The sequence below is a fragment of the Hippocampus zosterae genome, chromosome 13 (assembly GCF_025434085.1).
Source record: "Hippocampus zosterae strain Florida chromosome 13, ASM2543408v3, whole genome shotgun sequence".
NCBI classification, from domain to species: Eukaryota; Metazoa; Chordata; class Actinopteri; order Syngnathiformes; family Syngnathidae; genus Hippocampus; species Hippocampus zosterae.
Window position 1 is genome coordinate 15,893,232 of NC_067463.1, and position 21,221 is coordinate 15,914,452.

Genomic DNA, 21,221 nt, shown 5'->3' on the forward strand with positions numbered 1-21,221 from the left:
CATCTGTGGGAAAATGCAATTCATTTTCTTTGTTTGCAGATAAGTGTGAGTGGCAAGCATGTGAGATCATGGCAGGGCTGGTGGAAGGCCTACAGAGCATTCTTTCCTTAGGTCATCGTAAAAACAGTGCAATCCCTCCTTTTCTGACTCCAACCTTGCGCAACATTGTGATCAGTATTGCCCGATTGCCACTGGTGAACAGCTTCACTCGGGTTCCTCCACTGGTCAGTGTTTAATGTCTTTGTGTGTTTGTGCAGCTGAGAAGTGTGTGAGAGTGATACAATCTTTTGACAAAACTCCACAGGTCTGGAAACTCGGTTGGTCTCCACAGCCCGCGGGGGAGTTTGGTACAGCATTGCCTGAGATTCCTGTCGACTTTCTGCAAGAGAAGGATGTCTTCAGAGAGTTCCTGTACCGTATAAACATACTTGGTATGTAAAAATGCACAATTGTTATCTGCGATTCTCTCTCGTCTTTTTTTTTCTAATAAATCCGGTGATACTCATTTTGTGACTGTCTCAGGCTGGAGTAGCAGGACTCAATTTGAGGAGACCTGGGCCACTTTGCTGGGCGTGCTGGTCACCCAACCAATAACAATAGACCAGGAGGAGGACACGCAGCAAGAGGTGCTAATTAGTATTAGAATTCAGTATGGGACAGCTGTTGATTTTTGATGTGTGAAGTGACTAAAACAAATCCCTTGAATCCTGTGTTCTCCATCTGATTGGCATTTTAGGAAGATTTAGAGCGTACGCAGTTGAATGTGTTGGCAGTGCAGGCCATCACCAGCCTGGTGCTGGGTGCCATGATGCTGCCCACTGCTGGCAACCCTGCTGTCAGCTGTCTGGAACAGCAGCCCCGCAATAAGAGCCTGAAGGCCCTGGAGACACGGTCCATTTTTAATTTTTCTTTCCAGTTTATCAGATCACTTTCATGAGCGTTCTTTGGTTTAATTGTTTGCGTCTGTGCCCAGGTTTGGAAGGAAGCTGGCAGTGATCCGGGGTGAGGTTGAGAGAGAAATACAGGCTCTCGTTTCCAAGAGAGACAATATTCACACACACCACCCCTACCATGCCTGGGACCCTGTGCCCTCTTTGTCTGCAGCCTCAGCAGGTAGCCAGCAATACTGCATGCGAGTGAAAGGTACACCGTGTTTTTTTTTCATCATATTAAAAATGATTTCCTGTTAATCTCTTTCAGCAGGGATGCTGATCAGTCATGAAAAGCTGCTGCTTCAGATCAACACAGAACGTGAGATGGGAAGCATGGATTATAAATTGGGACAGGTACAGGCCTCTGAATTCAGTCTCCTTCTTATGGACGGTTTAGGTAGATTTTAAGTCTTTTGTTGATCACTTCTTGACAGGTGTCCATTCATTCAGTGTGGTTAGGAAATAATATCACTCCATTGCGGGAGGAAGAATGGGGCGAAGATGAGGAAGATGAAGCAGATACACCAGCTCCCACGTCGCCACCTTTATCGCCAATCAACTCTCGGTATTATGAATAATTTTAGATGGTGCAGACTTCCCCACTTTGTCTATTTACACAAAAAACATGCGCAAAACCAAATCTCTCTGTTCGCCCCCTTGCATTGACGTGGTAATTGTGGACTTCAAAAGCCCTCCGCCCAGATGGCCGGCGCGTTTGCACACAGGCATTTGGGGGTGCTGTGTCCAAATTAAATGAAACTTTAAGCATGATACAATTTTGCTCATAGATTTCTCTATCAAGTGGTTATCAGAAACACCACAATTATGTGATGAAAAACAAGGAAATGAAGCAAGCGTGCATTTTGAGCATTTACCAGAACACCCAGTGACCCGTTGAACGTTTTGATCCGAGGCATGTTTAGCTCATCGCCGTCAAAGTTGTCATGAATAAAGGGAGCATCAACGAAATGACCTAGTCATTGTTGTTGAAAACTACCTCCCACTGCGTATGCTTACAGAAAACATCGTGCGGGGGTGGACATTCACTCATGTTCCCAGTTTCTTCTGGAGCTCTACAGCCAGTGGCTTATCCCAAGCTCTCCAAGTAACCGGAAAACACCAACTATACTCGTCAGTGAAGTGGTCCGATCGGTGAGCCATCGTACACACACTTGGACATGAGTGAAATCCTTTTGCCTATCAGTTGACTCCTTTAGAGGACTAATGACTGCTGACATTTGCTCCCATCTTACTGTTCTTGGCAGCTGCTGGCAGTATCAGACCTATTCACAGAGAGGAACCAGTTTGACATGATGTTCTCCACCCTGATGGAGCTGCAAAAGCTTCACCCACCAGAGGATGAGATCCTTAATCAGTACTTGGTGCCCGCTATCTGCAAGGCAGCTGCTGTGTTGGGCATGGTGAGCGCACTGGGTTATTGTAGCAGCACTCTGATGAGTAATAAATACAGTGTAGGAAAAAAAATATAATGTTCTTTCAGGACAAAGTGATTGCAGAGCCAGTTTGTCGCTTGTTAGAGTCAACCCTGCGCAGCACACACCTGCCCAGCCGCATGGGTGCTCTTCATGGGGTGCTCTATGTCCTGGAGTGTGACCTTCTCGACGATACAGCAAAGCAATTGATCCCGAGCATCTCTGAATACCTGCTGTCCAACCTAAGGGCTATTGCTCAGTTAGTGTTACACATATCAGTTGATGACATGTTCCATGAGAATACCGCTTAATTATTTGGAGCAAAAGAGCAATGCAGCCGTTTGCTCATAATTGATCCTGTTTATGTTACAGTTGTGTGAACCTGCATAACCAGCAACATGTCCTAGTGATGTGTGCTGTGGCCTTCTACATGATGGAGAACTACCCTCTAGATGTAGGATCCGATTTCATGGCTGCAGTTATACAGGTAACTCAAAGTACGGTGGCACCTGAATGAATGAACTCAATGACATTGGTTATGATTTTGTGTTGAATGAATACATTTAACAGATGGGTTCCCAGCAGATTGAATTAGCCATTGTCGATCAAAGATGCTGTACTGTGTCTAATCTTGTGCATCACCTTTTTATTTCGGTGCCCTTTTTTCCTGCTTTCGTTTCAGGTTTGCGGTGTGATGGTGTCAGCCAGTGAGGACTCAACCCCCTCAGTAATCTATCACTGTGTGCTCCGGGGTTTGGAGCGTCTCTTACTGTCTGAGCAGCTGTCTCGTGTGGATGGAGAGGCACTTGTCAAGCTGAGTGTCGACAGAGTGAACATGCCGTCACCTCACAGAGCCATGGCTGCCCTGGGCCTCATGCTCACCTGCATGTACACTGGTAAGCGAGACTGGAAGGCTGGATTTTACCTACAGACCAAGTGCCCAATTCTGATACAGACCCAGTTATTATATATATTTTTTAAACGTGTTACGGGTACTTTTCAAGCGACGCGTCCAATATGACTGTTTCTCATATAACTATTCACTGAACATGAAATAACCTGCATGCGCAGATACCGAAATTGCATGCTAACAACTACATAAGGGTCAACAACAGGCAGCAATAACATGGATGTAGGCAATGAAAAATATTAAACATTAAAAACAGTTTAGGTGGCATGGACTGACCCACACCTCCTCACCATTGATTTTATTTATCTCCCCAGCCTTACACTAACACCCATCATCTGCAATTATTTTATGATCTATACAAATCTTATGCCGTATTTAGAGCACTAAGTATGATATTATTTTGTAGTTTAGATTGGCAGCATGTGTGTTTGTGATTGGGCAAACGCAGATGTGTATATTTCGGCGATCGACATGTTTTGATGATGTTAGGCTGGCATTGACGGAGGTAGATCTGATTGTCAATTAAGGCTCCATTGCCTGAAGACGGCTGGGATAGAATCAAACGTTTAATTTGGAGACGTGTAATGTTTTCCGTTGCGCTTCTGCTGAGTTTGTTTTTATTTTATTTATTTATTTATTCCCCCTTCGAGCAAATGATGGCTTGCTTCACTGATCTCAACAGCACTTTGGCCTTCATATTGAGAGATGACCTCAGCAGTTTCCACATTAATACACCACACTTGAAATGAACTCTAGGCCTTTTATCTTCTCCTTGTAAGTGAATTCATGAGAGACTGACATATATATGGCCATGGAACAGCTAAGGAGCCAATTGTCCAATTACCTTTGATCCCTTAAAATGATGAAGGCTCTGACTGTAAAATGTATGTTCCACTGATTTAGGTGTAAACATACCCTAAAATTTTAAATCAGTCTGGACAAATAAAGGATATCTTATCTTATCTTATCTTATCTTAAAGCACATCTTGATTGTTTCATTTCAAATCCGTGATGGTGTCGTTCAATGGTGGATTGCTGAATATTGTGTCCACGTCCAAATATGGACCTAACTGTAGAATATTAAAACGCCTGTTTGCTTCCTGCATGCGATTTGTGTCAAAAAAAAAAAAGATAGGTATTGTAGCCTACCTCTAACCCCTACTTCGTCACATACTAACTGTAACTACTTGCATTTTGTTCTCCTTTCACTGACTGGCCAAGTAACACAATGCTGCAAATAGTTGCCTCGGAGATGCAATGCAACTATGAAGTGACCTTTGCTTTACAGCTATAAAAGCAAAATGTAGTGTTTTCACCTCACGATAGGCTAATCAAGAATGCAATGTTCTAAGGACATTGTGTGTCTCACAATCTTTGAAGCAGCGTTCACTTATTGCCTTGAATAATAATTGAAGAATTTCACAGTTTTATCCTTTTTGGTATTGAATACCTTTACGTTTAATAATCGATGTCCCTAGTCTAACCTTTTCCGTACTGGTTTAACTGGTGCCACCCTCCCTGTCATCCTCTCAGCGGTGCTTGCGTCTGGTTCAGAAGTCGCAGGGGTTAGGGGTCAGGTTGACTCTGGCTCTGCTGTAGCGGATGTGGTGGGGGTCACGGCGGGTCATGTTGGTTTCTCCTCAGGCAAGGAGAAAGCCAGCCCCGCCGGTCGCCCCGCACACTCGGACCCACAGGCCCCAGACAGCGAGTCCATCATTGTCGCCATGGAGAGGGTCTCTGTTCTCTTTGACAGGTAGACACGCTCTTGTGCACAAGTACAACATTATTCCGGATGAATCTCACGAAAGTTGACACGCCTCCTGAATAGGGGGTGTCAAGATGGTCGTTTTGATTATGAAACCGAAAATGTAAACTAATAGTATTAGATATACAAAACAAATTGATGGGTGGATCGCTTTAATGAGAAGTCAAGGAAAGTAACTTATTCCGTTATTGTTTGTTAAAAAATGCTTTCAAAATGTCAATTATGTTAAAAAGTGAAGACAATTTTTCCTTTTTGGCAAGCGTCATGAAGTTGACGCAATATGGGCACCACATAATGATGATCTGGGCCCCGGGCCATAGGTTTGACACCAGTGTCGTAGAACCCTCTGACCTCCTGGGTTTTGTCTTTCAATGGGTGCTGGTGCTAACAAACCATTTATTGGGTTGCATGTCTCTCATCTCTTCATGTGGCTTGTCCTGTTTGCAGGATCCGAAAAGGTTTGCCCAGTGAGGCTCGGGTAGTATCGAGGATTCTTCCACAGTTCCTAGATGATTTCTTTCCACCCCAAGACGTCATGAACAAGGTCATCGGAGAGTTCCTGTCCAACCAGCAACCCTATCCGCAATTTATGGCCACAGTTGTTTACAAGGTTGGTAGAAGGAGCACCAAAGATTTCTCCTAATTCGACTTTGATATATTTGCATTTCTAGTCTTTCTTCAAACGCTGCTGAAATCCTGACTGGTCGTATACATTTTCAGGTTTTCCAGACACTCCATGCAACGGGCCAGTCATCGATGGTGAGAGACTGGGTCCTGCTCTCCTTGTCCAACTTCACGCAGAGGACACCGGTGGCCATGGCTATGTGGAGCCTCTCCTGCTTCTTTGTCTCCGCTTCCACCTCGCAGTGGATCTCAGCCTTGTATCCTTGTTTGCAGTCCAAGTACCTCTCAATGGCCATGCAAATATTGGAATTTAAAAATAGTACCCAATTTTGAAGACAATCATTCAGGTACTATTTGGAAATATAACACCAAGTGGAAAAAACAGCACTACAAACCAATGATGGAAAATTAAAAGCAACGGCTGGACTGATGGCACACATTAAACGTTAAATGAGTTCATGAACCTCCATTTGTGTAAAGTTGGGTGAAATTAACACTTTGGTGTTCAACCTGTGAGTACATTAAGGTTATTATTAGGAGTGGGCAAAGGATAACCTTTTTTCCCTCCCCACAAGTGAATTCTATGGCCATTTGGCCTGCAAAACACAAATCCGACAATCATTTTAAACTACGATTAAGTTTTATATTGGTCCCCGTCATTGTTCTAAAAAAAAAAAAAGATGCCGGGAGAATGTTTTGTTTGTTTGGGGTTTTTTAGGGGGGCCATATTATTTTAGTCAGGTCCATAAAAGTGATGTGTAATATGCCATATGTTTTCGAGGTTGCTGAGTTCCAATAATGGTAACTGGATTTTCACTTGTATAGAGCTCTTCCCACTGGTTCACGCCCAACTCCTCATTCACATACTGATGACAGCATCAGCAGCAACTGGGGCTTCAGTATCATTTTCACAGGGGACAATTATGGATTTGTGTTTTTATTTTTAGATTGTTGGCTATTTTTAAAAATTGCTTTGAGCCAATATCAGATGCAATACGAAACCAATCTATTAAATGTAAGTATCTAGCCAAAATGGCAACAGGCTTGTTCGCGTGTTTGAAATGAAATTTCCAAAAATGATATTTGCCCAGCCCTATTATAGTTAAGAAAAAAATTAAACTAATTACTAAAATGGAAGTTGCAGAAATTATTTCCGGTAACAAAATAAAATAAAAACACAAGAAAAGCATTAGTGTTTTATAAAACAAACTACCGGTATATGTTTAGCAAAAAAGATCTTGGTTTTCGTCTCTTTAAATTGTCTGAGATGAGCTTTTGGGGGCTCATTGTTTTGTTTATTTTGTACAGAAAGAAGGAAGGTCAAACAGTCGTTTTAGAACACAATGCTTGGTGTCTTTTTATTATACTGTATATATATATATATATATATATATATATATATATATCTTCTGCATGTTGAGCACATGGATATTTGTTAAGATGCTGGTATCTCTCCGCATCAGATGGGAACTGTTGTCTTTAACCCCTTTCTTACCCAGACTTCCCCACGTAATCAGCAGAATGGGTTCCTGGGGAGTGGTTGATGTCAACCTATTCTGCTTGGTGGCCATGGACTTCTACCGGCACCAAATTGATGAGGAACTGGACCGCAGGGCCTTCCAATCTGTCTTTGAGACGGTGGCGTCGCCTGGAAGTCCTTACTACAAACTACTCGTATCACTGCAATCAATCCATCAGGATACAACACTTTGATTCTGATTTGGCTCTGAGGCAAATGAGTGGTTCCAAGTGGGCTTCTGGGAGAACTGTGGCAGGGGGAAAGGAGGGAGACGGTCACTGAGAGGCTGTGATGGAAGGAAAGAATCTTCTGGAGACTTAAACCGCTTCTCTTGAAGATTTACCTCAAGATTATATATATCGGTGTACATATATTTGTTAAATCAGAGAAAATATTCTCAGTCTAAGAATGAGGCATGCCATCTCCGTCGCCAAACTGGTTTTGCCCACGAGCCTTTCCTTGACAGGCCCATCAATTGAGCACCTTTATCGCATCATGAGATAAGATGATTCATCCATACTTTTCCTCTTACACTTTCTTGAATTGTGTTCAGTCATATGGGGACATCGTGGAAACGACAAAAGTATTTACTTTATTTTAAGTACCATTGCATCTATTTTCAGTATGTTTTCCCCTGTTGTTTCATAAGAGTAGTAATAGGACCTACTTATTGTCTTTAAAACCATTTTTAAAAGAATATATTCACTCGTGTTGTCAGTTTACTTGGCACTCGGTTAAAGGTTAGCGGAGAAGGATCACTTGGCCATACTCCTTGTCACTAGGGGGAAAAAAATATGGTTTTACCTGTCAAGTTGTTATTCGACAAAGAATGACAGAATTGAATTGTTTTTACCATTACTGTACTTTAGCTTTGAAACATTAGAACTAAATAACAAAATACCAAATTGTGTAAAATGTCATCTTGGTGATACTGTGCATTTTTTTTAAGTTGCATCAAAGATGCTGATGGTCCCCCACCTGTGTTTCTATAAGATTCCACGTGCACTTCTCTTCTTCTTTACAACACTCAGGATGTAAAATGTGATTGTTTAAATAAGACTGGAAATCATGTCATCTTTAAATGTTGCCCTTGTATCTTGTAAAAAGTTCATAAGAAAAGCCATTGTGCATGATAGTATTGTACAAAGATAAGGAGAGTTTTAAAGTACCAGTATGTTGTAATGTGTTGCTTTTTTCTTAATTATCAGAATATGAAAAAGATGTGACCACAGAATGCTCAAAGTTCAATGTCCAATGAAGAGTTGCCTGGCACTGTGCTGGGCTTTCACACTGTGTACATACACTTGCCTTAGATAAGGATTCTGTCCTGTACAATGAAATGCTTGAAAGCAAGCTTAACAGCTACCTTCTTGCATTATTTATTTGCGCCTAGTCCATTTCTATGGCTACGGTTGTCAGCACTGTTGCATGGCATTGGACGCAACACAATCCAAAGGCAGCCATGTAACCGTGGTGAGAAGCTGCAGCGTTGACAAATCAAAGAATTGTCGGTATTGTCACAACGCAACAGGTCAATTCCCTCTTTTTGTCTTGAGGTTTAGTTTGTCAAAAGTTGGATAAGAAATAGTTGTACTCTTGCAGAATATCCATTTATCTGTTGTTGATGTTGGGGCGAATTCTGCAACATAAAAGTCATAAACATCTAAATTGTATGGCTAATTGTTGTGTTCCAACTTGAAGTGTGTTCATGTGGACTGATGTATTAACACAATAAATGAATGAGTCCTACATTGGTTATTGGAATTCAAGTTTTAGGTCCCATCCCTCCTCTAAAGTAGATTAACTTAAAAATCCTTTTTCTTCAGTTAAAAGGTCAATTTATTCTGATTCAGGCCACAATGTGCTGCTTAAAATGTCAAAGTAAATTATTCCCAAATAGGATTTAAATGTTTTTTATGAGATTGCTTCTCATTTGGTGTAAGAGGAGCAAAAGCCTGAGTGACTGGGGACTCCTGCAGGGGGTAATGTGATTACCCAGAAACCTGTGGTGATTGGAGAGCTGGTTCAAGAAAAAAAAAGAACTGGCTTGATTTGGCGCATTTATTTTAGTTTTCAATGCCCTTAAATTCCAAAATGAGCAATTCTGATGGTATTTTTCCCTCAGCTGAACATAATTCACATCTTCCTCCAAACCATATGACATCATTGTTTTTGACAAACATGCTGGCACATTGAAATCATATTTCTGTGTGGACTATACAAACAGTTTAGACAAAGACTAATGTGATTATAAATCCAGAGCTGCGAATCCCTAAATAAATAATAATAATTTAAAAAAAAACAATAGGATTTGTGTTATTTTCAAAATATTATATAATTTTGAACACATCAAGTCTGTCCAAGACAAATCATTTACAGCTGTTATGTGATCATGATGTCATAACGTCATTCCAGACTTTAATGAATAAGCTTGGTCAAAAGATTTGAAACTGAACAATTGTAACCTCACCACTTAGGACTAGAGCAAGCATTTTTGAGGCGGGCCACATCGTAGTTGTGCTTTCCTTTGGCGTCCCGTTACGACTGTGAACCCATATTAATATATGATCGCCTTATCTACACAAAACAAATTCACAGATAACTCGTTTTCAAGCCATAAAACAATATGAGATACACCTCTTGGTATAATGCATTTTTAAACACATAACTAGTACATTCAGACTATGCATCTAAAAGTGCCATTCAGAGAACATGATTGTATTTGGAAAAAAAAGCGCTTATTTAATTCCACAGGTGTGCTTAATGTGGCCGTTGGCAAATGTAACTACAGTTCACAGCACCTATGAATTAATGTGCTGCTAATTAAACAGCATTAAGTGGAGAGGATTATCAGGAAGCTTCCATCTGCTTTATTGGGCACTGAGCCTAAATCGTGATGGTACAGATACCGAGTAACGATTCACGGCAAGTGTAAGAGAAAATAAAATAACTATTTGTCCCATACTGGGGAAATTTGCAATCTACAGCAGCAAAATTGGGCGGGGGAAGAAAAAAAAACATTGTTTCATTGCACAAAATCAATGTTTCAGAAAGAACTGTACGCAGTTCAATAAAAGTGCAATATAAAATATAGCATTAGCAATATAGTATATTTATCGACTAAATATAATACATTAGCAACAGAATAGAAAACAGCATAAGTATCTTTAACAAGTTACATTGTTCCCTATCTTTTGACCCAGTACGACTCCCAACTGTGGAGTTCAGACATATGTTTCTTGTATGGAATTGATCCCAACAGTCTTCCGTTAATTTTATAACGTTTCTCTTGGTTGCACTGCTTCCAGGCTTGTGTTTGTTGTGCTGTCAAGCAAAATCTTCCAAAAGTGTGCATGTGTGCAGGGGGTGTGTGTTATGGTCTGAGGAAACCAAGGTTGAACTTAATAAATTTATACATAATTCCAAAAGCTATGTCAAAAGTTAAGCTATATATGTGCTGTATGTTACACATAGAGTACATTTGACAAAGTTTATCCAATCCAATGTTTGACACAAATGCACTAGAAACAAGAAACATCAAATTTTGGAGCTGTTCTTCAGGTGGCCCAAGTCAGGCTGGAGGGAATTATCAACAGTTCCAAATACCAATTGGTGTTTGCACAAAAAGGCCACTAGAACAGTTGAGGTTAATCAGAGACACTTTAGCCAAGATAGTGACAGTGCTGGTATGCTGCTGACTCTCATTTAATATGAGTCTCAGTGTACCTGTAGTTGGTTAATTCTGAATACAGTATAGCCACATGCCAAATATACAAGGTTGTTCACACTCTTGCAACCATATAATTTCAGTTCATTTTTTACCACCCTAGAAACAATTGATTTTCCATTGCGATGCATAGATCACACTACAAATCAGTGATGGCTGAAAGTTTTGAAATAATTTCTCTTTGTCTCGTTTTTTTGTTAAATCACAAAAACGTGGCATATTTGGAAACTGGTGTAAAGACTTGTTCTCTGTACATAATAAAAGACAATGAGGGCCAAGTGAAGGAAAGCAACTTTAAACGTTATTGCAACCGTTGGATATTTCCTTCCACATCCAGTCCCTCCTCACAGCAGCCCACTGTGAACTAACCCCCCTCCTCCAGTCCTCCTCCTCGTAAGGCTACTTGGCCAGATGGTGCAGCCTTTTCTTTTGTTTACCCATCCGCCATGAGATGACCCAACTGTCCCTAGCTACTCAACTATGGATGCTACCTGGGAGCCGTCATTCGACAAGTAAGTCATTCGCTCTCGGCGGCTCAACTCTCTACGCACGTTTTTTTGTCGCTCAAGCCTCATTAAAAATGTAATCTACCTCTGATTTAGCTCACTTAGCCCCATATATTTGACATGTTCCCCGCTCTTAAATAGTCTTCCGGCCCCAAGTTGTCTTGGTACATGCATGGTGTTATATGTATATATACAGACATGTGTATATATATATACACACATATTAAGTAGCTACTGTTTTCACACACTTGCTGCAAAAGTTTGACACAACGATGATACTTTTATTTGTGACTTCTCATTCGAACCTGAGTCAAGTTCTCCACCTATTGGCTCCTAGAGTGACATCCGTGTAAACCAATAGCGGGCAATACTTTTATGTGTACGCCGCCGTTGTCAACGTTACAGCCATTCTGGAAAGTCGTGAATGCTCAGGGCGGGGCTATAAGGTGTAGGCAAGGGTGGTTGCACTTTTGAAGCGTAAACGACTGCAGAAAAACTTTAAAACAGTTTAAACAGAAGAGAAGATGCATTATTTTCGGCACAAGATCATTGCAGAGGACTCTATGATTGTTAATATTTTCGAACAAATCGAAAGTTTTAGCGCTGTTGTTATTAGGGTAACTTGACAACGCCTTACGTAAAAAATGTAATAACGCGAAAGGCGTGGAGGGACGCCGTTTTGAAAATAATAATCAATAAATGTAGCCAGACTAGTCGACAAAAAACATCAAGTGAACTAAAGACTAGCTTTTGCGAGTCTATGTGGATGCTGGAGTTCACCTGTAAAGTTGCCGAAACACCGCTGATACTCCCCATTGGATAAAAGTTATGTGACGTCTTCCCATCCAGGTGTTGCAGCTTGGAGGGTGTATTCGTCATACGCTGTTTGAAACAATTCAGCCATTACCTATTCCCTGAATCAATGAACAAAATGATTTTTTAAAACATTTCTAAATAAAATAGTGAACTACAGGTATATACTTTACTAATCAGTCAAATTAAAAATCTGAATTTGAAGCCTATTGGAGTGCAACCATAGAGGTGGATGTGTTGGGTAGATTTTGCAGGTCCGTCATTTGCCGACGGCCGGGCGCCCCCATCCCTTATCGTCAGTCCATCCCTTACTCATTTTAACTGTGCTTCCATCATCGCTAAATTATAATTTGTCACCGCTATTTTAGGACTGCCAGCCTGTCAATCAGTCTGTCATCATTTTTTAAACAATGCTTGAGTCACCCCAAAATTACAGTTTCTCACCACTATTTGAGGACCCTCACATCTTAGAATAATAAATAATACAATTCTATCAATATTACTCTAGTCTCTCTCTCCGATGATTTCTCTCTGTCTGACTCTTGCACCATCCAGCGTACGTGAGCCAAACTTAAAGGAATTGTTCAAAAAATATTCTCAAAGTAAATAATTTCACCAACATTTAACATAAAACCACAACCATAAAGGTTTATTTGCAAATAAATAAACATGTGCACTATGTCAGACTGAAACAAAGACCCAGACGCTAGCGCATCTGCAAAATAGTGTCAAGAAAGAGTTCTCATAAATAAGGTAGGGGAATACATATATCGCTTCTTCGAATCGAGTACGTTATCATCATTAATGCTCGCTGGTTTATTGTTCCTGTTTGTTGCTGCTGTTTTTTAGGAAATTATTCTGATTCAGAAGTTGAATTGTAAAACAATGTGTCACCCAGATAAAATCCATATTTTTCAGCTGATTGTTTGAATATAACTGCACTATTTAATTTCCTACATTTTTACATTTAGGCCTAATGTACGTATGTACAGTATCTGCCAAACTCATTAAATTTAAGATGGGATTTGTTTGCAGTAGATCTGAAATGATGAACATCTTGATTTCCCAGAAGATCAATGTTAAGCCTGAGAGAGGTTCTGCACTCTCTGAATTGCTTACACCAAAATCATTTGGCAACCATAGATATCATGTGTCCTTATATAGATTATTTGGTTCAGTAACAAATGGTTACGATTACAAAATAATTTCCTGAATGCCAGTCAGGGGCGGTTCTAGATCCGTTTCACTGAGGGGGCCAGGCCGGGGCCAAGGGTTTTGATAGGGGGGCACATTCAACCCAGGGAAAAAAAAGACTTATTTGAGTTTTTATTCAATCAAACTTTGAAAACATTGCAGTCATAACATTACAGTGATGAGAAGGGGAAAAACAGTATAATAATCACTTTCTTAAGCTGCCCTACCCTTACAATAACCATATTCTGTGATTTTTATGATTTTTGGCAAAATGATCAACAAATGAGTCAAGATTTAGTGCTTTTGCCCTCCTAGACTCAATGCTCAGTACCCCAAGATTACTTAGTCTATCCTCATTCATGGTGGACCTGACGTATATTTTCACCAGCTTTAATGTTGAAAAACTCTGTTCGCAAGCAGCAGTGCTCACTGGGATTGCAACAGCGATTTTACAGAGTCTGTAGAGCTAAAAAAAAAAAAAAAAGTCTGTATGGTTCAATGAACTGTACGAGCTGCACTGTATTCGAGGGTCTCTGCATCCCAGCCTGGAGTTTTCTTTCCAAGATTCTTTTGAACTGATGTAGTTCATGCCCCAGGTCATCAATATTTGAATCGTACAGTTCTGCAAATGAAAACGGATCCTTCTCTTTGGGGAATGTATCTTTTTGGGGATTTAGAGCTGGAATGCTATTCATGATTTCACAGTTTTTACTTGAAAATCGTCTTCCAATCTCACTGAGCATAAGATCAATGACTGGGTAGAAAAGGTTTGTACGAAACCAGTCCTTATCCCTTTCTGGCTCTCTCTGCCCAAGAGTGGTAAGTACACAGTGCTGGCTGAGTTTTGAGCTGAGTGTTTTTGGTCGTTTTTCAGCTGGTGGTGTTGGATCACACTGCCCAAAAACATTCAACACTTCATCCCCACACATCATCAAAAAACGACTCTTGCCTGAAATCACTCCATGTCTTAACTAAATCTACATCTTTTGAAATGTCAAGTGTTGAAGACTGCAGCATATCAGAGAGAAGTTTTGTGTCTCCAAACACTTTAGGAAGCACAACAAGATGCACTGTGAATTAAAAATGTATCTGTGCTAGCAGACCTCGAGCCACGACAGATCTTTCACCATGACGTTCTGCGGCAATCTCTTGCAGGAGTCGCTTCAGGGCAGGCAGTTGATCAATGATGTTACGTAGAGCTATAAATCGACATGCCCAACGAGTGTCACTTAAACGCTTGAGCTCTCTTGGTGCACCTTCATACATATCTCTTTGTATGGCAAGCCATTTAGGATGGACAGTTGATCCAGATGTGAACACATACAGTTTTTCTAGTAAATAGAAGAACTGCTCTACCTCTGGGATAGCTTTAACTGTATCTACAAGAACCAAATTTAGACAGTAGTTGGTGCAATGGATGTAGAAGGCATATTTTGCTCTCTCTCTGATTCTCGCCTGTACCCCGGAATGCTTCCCACTCATGACAGAAGCCCCGTCATAAGCTTGGCCTACAAGGTTCTTTTTGTACTCTAGACCATAACTTTCCAATATGTGGATTATTTTCTCACTAAGGCCTGCTGCATCGAGCTTCACTGTGGATTCAAAATGAAGGAAACTTTTTTCTTTTCATTTTTAATGTTAAATGTTTAAATGAAGAGGAATTAGAATAACTAATGCTACTGTTGGGGGCTTGTTTCGTTTTGTGATTTTATGTCGAAAATATAAATGGTGTGTCGAAAACAGCACTCGTGTCGTGGTAATTTGTTTCTCTGCAGACTGCTTCTCATTTTCCCGCTCATTTTTAAGGGTGCAGCGCACTAAAGGGTCCCACGAGAATGTTAAACCACGCACTTTGGTTCCACCTTTTCGCGTCGGGGACTCGGCGCGACTGCGTAATCTACGCTCGCAGGGGGGGGGGGGGGGGGGGGGGAGAATCAGTGCTACAGGGGCACGGGCCCCTGTTGCCCCCCCCCCCCCCCGGACCCCACTGATGCCAGTCGACTTGCGATTGGTTCGGAATTGGATCACTAAAATTATACAGTGTTGAACTGTTGCCATTGTAAATACTATGCAGGCGAGTTTAATGGCAGCTGGCATAAACATAAACCGTCTGTTGTTACCAGCACATAAAACAATTCAGTAGTCACCCTATGCCGCAAATGCTTGTGCGTGGAAGATTGGTCACTTCACATTGACAAAACGCAGGTGACTTTGTGGTGTACATTCCGTTCTTTTGTTATTTTGGCTTTTGACATGTTGTACTGAGCAGCCAGGACAGTTGCCTATAAATCACAAAAACTTTCATTCCTGGTTTCTCTCCCTTCTGTGGGTGTCCTCACAAGAAAAAGTAGCAGAAGAAGAGAGACAAATCAAAACATAATCACTCCTTTAGATCAGTGATAGGTAAACTGTTGGGCTCAAGGGCCACATTAGGTTTTTAAAATTGACTGATAGCTGAGAGAATTTGCTTCGCAGCTGTGGTCAACAAAATGTTTAAATGTGTTTGTAAAATATGTGAAATTGTATATTTCAATAAAAACAATGAATTCTCACTTTTACTTCTGTTATGTATGGTTAATTTAGTTCATTTGAACCAACCAGTAAATGAGTGGTACACCCTGAATCAGTTGCCAGCCAATCGCAAGGCACACATAGAAAAACAACCATTCCCACTCACACCTAGGGACAATTTTAGAGTGTGCCATTAACCTGCCACGCATGTTTTTGGAATGTGGGAGGAAACCGGAGTACCCGGAGAAAGCCCACACAGGCACGGGGACAACATGTAAACTCCGCACAGGATGGCTGGTGCCAGATTTGAACCCACGGCGTCTGCACTGTGAGGCAGACGTGCTAACCAATTGACTACCACGTTGGAATCATTTTTTGTTGCTCAAACTTTGTGGCACAAGCTCATTTAAAGAAGATTTTAAGATGTTGTCCTTGAGACGTGAAGGCTTTCATTCTGGACTGTAACACATTTGTTCTTAGAGCAGATAGTTTTGACACCATCGTGAGTTTTTAGCAAGTTCTTAGTGGAGAAAAGTCCCAGCATATGCCATCTTTATAATCGTCTGGTCTTTTCTGCAGGTAAATACGCTTGACATCAGGATGGGTGGCTCTACTTTAGGAAGGCTTTGCCAAACCTGAGTCCAAACTTTCATCCCCCTGCTGTATTTGCCACTCGATGGCTGAACTTTCTGACTAGAAGGCTGGCTGCTCCAGCTTGGCAATGACTGAAATGTTCTAAGCAAGTAGATGAGAGAAAATCCTCTGGCACAATGTTCAAGCAAGTGGATACGTCATCTAGAAGACGTCCTCACGGTGGCAATGAGGCCAACCGGCCCCAGTCTCCTCCACCCTCCTCTGTCCAACAGAGACGAATCCGGGCTGTTGAAGTGGCGAGAGGGAGGACTGGATACGGTTTTACGCTCTCAGGACAAAACCCTTGTGTCCTCAGCTGCATCCTGAAAGGCAGCCCCGCTGATTATGTGGGTTTGCGTTCAGGAGATCACATACTCTCAGTCAACGACATCAACGTCTCCAAGGCATCCCATGAAGATGTGGTCAAACTGATCGGACGCTGCGCCGGTATCTTAAAGCTGGTCATTGGTGAAGTGGAGCGTCACAAGCGTCACCATCACCAGCAACGCGGCGCTGGCGGTCGTCACCACAGCAGCAATGCTATGCCCGCGCCTTATCTGGACTCATGCTCCAGTGACGATGAGTTGGACGACCTGTGCGACAACATTGTCAACAGCAACAATAACAGCAGGAATGCCGGTGGAGCGCGCGGGGGCTGGTTGAGACCCAAAATGGATTCGAAGCAGCTCGGAATCAACCGTGCCGAGCGGGTTGTGGCTGAGTTGCAGTCCGGAGGAATTTTTAACATGATCTTTGAGAATTCCAGCCACTCGTCCAGCAGTTCGGACAAGGACAGACCCGGGCATACCTCATCCGCCAAAGCACGTCCTATGTCTGACCCAGAGTTTCCTCCCTGTCGAAATTCCTCCCGCTCCCACAGCAACCCTGTCCTGCTGTCTGAGGAGGAAATGGCCCAAGTCCTAAACGACGACTCGGTTTTCCTGGACTCTGGTTTCCGACATCTCCACCTCCACCACCATGAGGAACAACACATGGATGTTGCCGATGGGCGGGACTTGGTCCTAGATCCAAATCAGGACATTGTCAACGTGGGCATGATTGTGGGCTACCTGGGCTCAATTGAGCTGGCCTCCACAGGCACCAGCCTGGAGAGTGACAGTCTGCAAGCCATCAGAGGATGCATGAGGCGCCTCAGGGCAGAGCAAAAGATCCATTCCCTTGTCCTTATGAAGGTTAGTTGAAATATTTCTCATTATTTTCACTATTGTATTGCCAACAGGTAGATTGCTTTGGAAAAATGCAAACAAAATTCAGTTCAATCGCTGCCATTTTCAACTATACAGTGAACCACCTTTTATCATAGGGTGATATGTTCCAAGTCAGGGTTAAAATTTTTTAATGGTTTCACTTAAAGAACTTCTATACCACTTTTTTTCTCTTGAGTACTCACTGACACTGATACCAAGCAACCGATAACGCTAGTTTTTTGGATACATTATTGTTCATTTACATTAGCAAAGTTAAGTCATCCTTTCGATCGGCGTGCGGGGTACACATGCACACACATCTGTTCTTGTAGTCGCAGGACTAGGCTCGCAAGAACGATGCTTCTGTCCTCAAAACACGCTTTTTTACCAAATTCACTGAAACTTATTAAAACACACTTTTGAAAGTATACTTGATATTTCTCTAACTTACATTGTTCTCCGAATACAGTAAGAGTCACAGCATGCAATCTACAAGCAATTTACGTTGATCGCAAAAGTGACACATAAAATAAAAGAGTACATTAAATGTACACACTGTACATTTAAACACAATAATATTCAACCAGGCCATATCCTTTCACCCTATAAAAGTCTGCCAGCTCAATGAAAACATACTGTATAGCTCATGTGTCAAAGTCAAGGTCCAGGGGCCAGATCTGGCCCGCCAGGTCATTTTATGTGGCCCACTAAAGCAAATCATGTGTGTCAACTTGCTAAAATCTGTACCAAAATGTCAAATTGTCGACAAAAATGAGTTTGACACCCCTGCAGTGTATAGGGTGATATAGACCAGCTAAGCAAAATTAGCACAAATGGTCACAGCTTGCTACATTACTAACGGACATATCCTGCATTCTACCTGATCTGTGGGAACAAGATATTAAAACATGGCACTATTACACTGAAGGGGCAGTCTCTTATTATAGTGGGTCACAAAATATCACCCGCGATATCGTGAGGGTTTGCTGTGTTTTCCCTTGTGGTGATTTCTTATGGACATTCTATTACTTCGCCCAGGTCATGCATGACAGTGTGCGCTTATGCAGCGACAAAGGCCAGATCCTCGCCACATATCCTGCAGAAAAACTTGCATTCAGTGCCTGTTGTCCGGATGACCGGCGGTTCTTTGGACTTGTCACGATGCAGGCCACAGACGACGTGTGTCACCTCAGCAGAGGACGATATGAAGAGGAAGGTTTGAGGACTTCCTGCCACGTGTTCATTGTGGATCCTGACCTGTGTTACCACCAGGTGTGAACATATAAAAGTGCTTCAATATTCTGGAGAGCTCTGTGCTGCCGACCAATATTTGCCAAATGGAATTGGATGAATTGGGCCGCTTGCTGTATTCAGTTTTGAAAAAAAGTCAAACCTTAACTTTTCTCCATCTCCATCGTATTATCCGCATTATTTATCGTCCTCAGTCAAGCTGCTGTTCTTCAATCGTCATGTCTGTCTTCCAGACACCAACCAGAAAACAATCCAGTTAGGCGCCTGAAATTACAGTCCCTTTGCTTTGACTAGCCTCACGGCTTGCTCATGTTTACGCTTCAGTTAAAAGAAAAATTATAAAAGCAGTAATAGCTACTTTTGAATATAGAATGCATCCGTAGCGGTAACACAATAAAGATTAAGTATCAATATATAGCTTTGCACTTAACAATTTTATTTTAAAGTATAACATCATATTCTGTATTATTCGAAAGAGTACAGCCTCTTTCGTTCGTGCCTTAAGCCTAATAGATGGCTGGTACACTCTGTAGTTGAGGAGAAAATGCAGTTGTTTGGCAATTGTATATTATACTATTCTTTGTTTTCCTCAGGTGCATTTGGGAGTGGCCAGGAGGTTTGGCTTTGAATGTACCCCTGACTCCGACACTGGAGGCTGCCTGGAGTTTCCTCCCACTTCTCAGTCTCTCCTCCACTTTGTGTCCGTACTTTACCGGGACATGGGGGACAACATTGAGGGCGTCCGAGCCAGAGCCTTTCTCGATCCAGATAACGATGCTCAGCAGAACCACAGCACCAGCAGTAATAGTGATAGCGGGATTGGTAACTTTTTGCCTGAGGAGAAGAGCAACAGAGTGCTCTTGGTTGACCTGGGAGGACCTCTTAACCACAATCACGTCTCTGGGCCGCGCCACTGGGACAGCCCGCCTTCCTCCCAGCAGGCTTGGAGCCCCACCCTAGGAGCCGCCGCCCCTCAGCCACCTCCACCCCCGCCCGCTATAAGGAATAGCCACTACCGCCATGAACCCTACCTGGCCGACCTCCCTCAACCCCTCCCGCTGACACACGCCGACGTAGCAGCTCGGCACGCTCGAGGGGTCCACCCACACCACTACTCGCAGGGGAAGTGGGGAGGAGCTGTCGGAGGCGGGGACAAAAGAGGGACCGGAGGAGGGGTGGAGCCTCAGCGTTGGCTCCCAGTCCACGTGCTGAGAGACTGGCACCAGCAGCACCACCACCTCCACGGCTTGAGCAGCGATCAAGAGTCGTACGCCGAATCCACTGACGGGTGGTCATCAGCTAATTGCAGCACCCTGCCTCCACCCATGAACAAGATCCCTGCTGATCGTTACCGGGCCCCGCTGGTCCCTGCAGATCCCTTGCCACCACCAGGAGGAAGCCAGCCTCCTCCTGCTATACATCCCCAGACCCACACCCAACGGCTGAAAGATGAGTGGGCCAAGAAGCTGTTTGGTGCTGGCGACAGAGAGAGGAGCGAAACCGTCAAGAAGCGCGGAGGTGCCAAAGACGCAGAGAAAAAGGTAAAAACTAATCATGATGACTGTATTTTGTTGCTGGTTACATTGCCGTTTGTTTTTCTATCTTTCAACTGAGTGTGTTCTGTATCTTTCCAGAATGTGATGCGTCACTATGTTGTTGATGCATTTTGGAGTAGTTATGTCAAAACTAACTATGCGATGAGAAGCCGCAACACCAGGTAGCTTCCTCCATCACCAAGTGCTGATGTGGAAATTTACTCAACAAGAGTCCGGCCAAGTGCACTTTATTGAAGTTTTAGATCTGGCTGTTTTCATGCCAATGCTCCATTGCGCCTTCTGTCTGAAAGGCTCATATTTAACTCCACTGCCCTTTGACTGATATGCTTCTCTCAATGAAATGTGAAACTTTTCATCTGGGTGAAAGTTTTCTGACCTGTGCAGAGTCCCACCAAACATCCCTGTACCACAGTGGTCACCAAACTACGGCCCGCGGGCCAAATCCAGCCCGCCTCCACATTTGGTCCGGCCCCCCTGAACAATACCAGAGAGTCTTTTGATTTATTTTTCATCTATGTATATTTGTATTTCATCATAAAATTTGGCTTTTGCAATAAAATATTCCTTAGTTATGAACTATTTTCATTATTAACTATTAGCTGGTAACAATTTCATAAACACATATAACGTGACATTTGT

General features: G+C 42.4%; 2 protein-coding genes across 8 annotated transcripts in view; both read left to right on the plus strand.

Annotated features, from left to right (window-relative positions):
• The window catches only part of htt (huntingtin), a 30,073-nt gene extending 21,210 nt beyond the window's left edge, over positions 1-8,863 (plus strand). For 2 of the 6 annotated variants that reach the window (XM_052084807.1, XM_052084809.1), the window contains 16 exons: positions 40-224; positions 305-431; positions 523-626; positions 737-891; positions 974-1,113; positions 1,201-1,286; positions 1,367-1,497; positions 1,952-2,084; positions 2,198-2,353; positions 2,434-2,624; positions 2,738-2,852; positions 3,048-3,261; positions 4,809-5,028; positions 5,488-5,650; positions 5,761-5,921; positions 7,164-8,863. In XM_052084807.1, coding sequence (XP_051940767.1) covers positions 40-224; positions 305-431; positions 523-626; positions 737-891; positions 974-1,113; positions 1,201-1,286; positions 1,367-1,497; positions 1,952-2,084; positions 2,198-2,353; positions 2,434-2,624; positions 2,738-2,852; positions 3,048-3,261; positions 4,809-5,028; positions 5,488-5,650; positions 5,761-5,921; positions 7,164-7,377 — 2,495 coding nt within the window. In that variant the 3' untranslated portion in view covers positions 7,378-8,863. The remainder of the gene's footprint in view (positions 1-39; positions 225-304; positions 432-522; positions 627-736; positions 892-973; positions 1,114-1,200; positions 1,287-1,366; positions 1,498-1,951; positions 2,085-2,197; positions 2,354-2,433; positions 2,625-2,737; positions 2,853-3,047; positions 3,262-4,808; positions 5,029-5,487; positions 5,651-5,760; positions 5,922-7,163) is intronic. The other 4 variants (XM_052084808.1, XM_052084810.1, XM_052084811.1 and 1 more) reach the window with 3 other exon arrangements.
• A 2,407-nt stretch (positions 8,864-11,270) lies between these two features.
• rgs12b (regulator of G protein signaling 12b) overlaps positions 11,271-21,221 on the plus strand; it is a 47,739-nt gene continuing 37,788 nt past the window's right edge. For both annotated transcript variants that reach the window (XM_052084837.1, XM_052084838.1), the window contains exons 1-4: positions 11,271-11,422; positions 16,514-17,760; positions 18,814-19,047; positions 19,620-20,567. In XM_052084837.1, the coding sequence (XP_051940797.1) occupies positions 16,705-17,760; positions 18,814-19,047; positions 19,620-20,567 (2,238 nt within the window). In that variant the 5' untranslated portion in view covers positions 11,271-11,422; positions 16,514-16,704. The remainder of the gene's footprint in view (positions 11,423-16,513; positions 17,761-18,813; positions 19,048-19,619; positions 20,568-21,221) is intronic.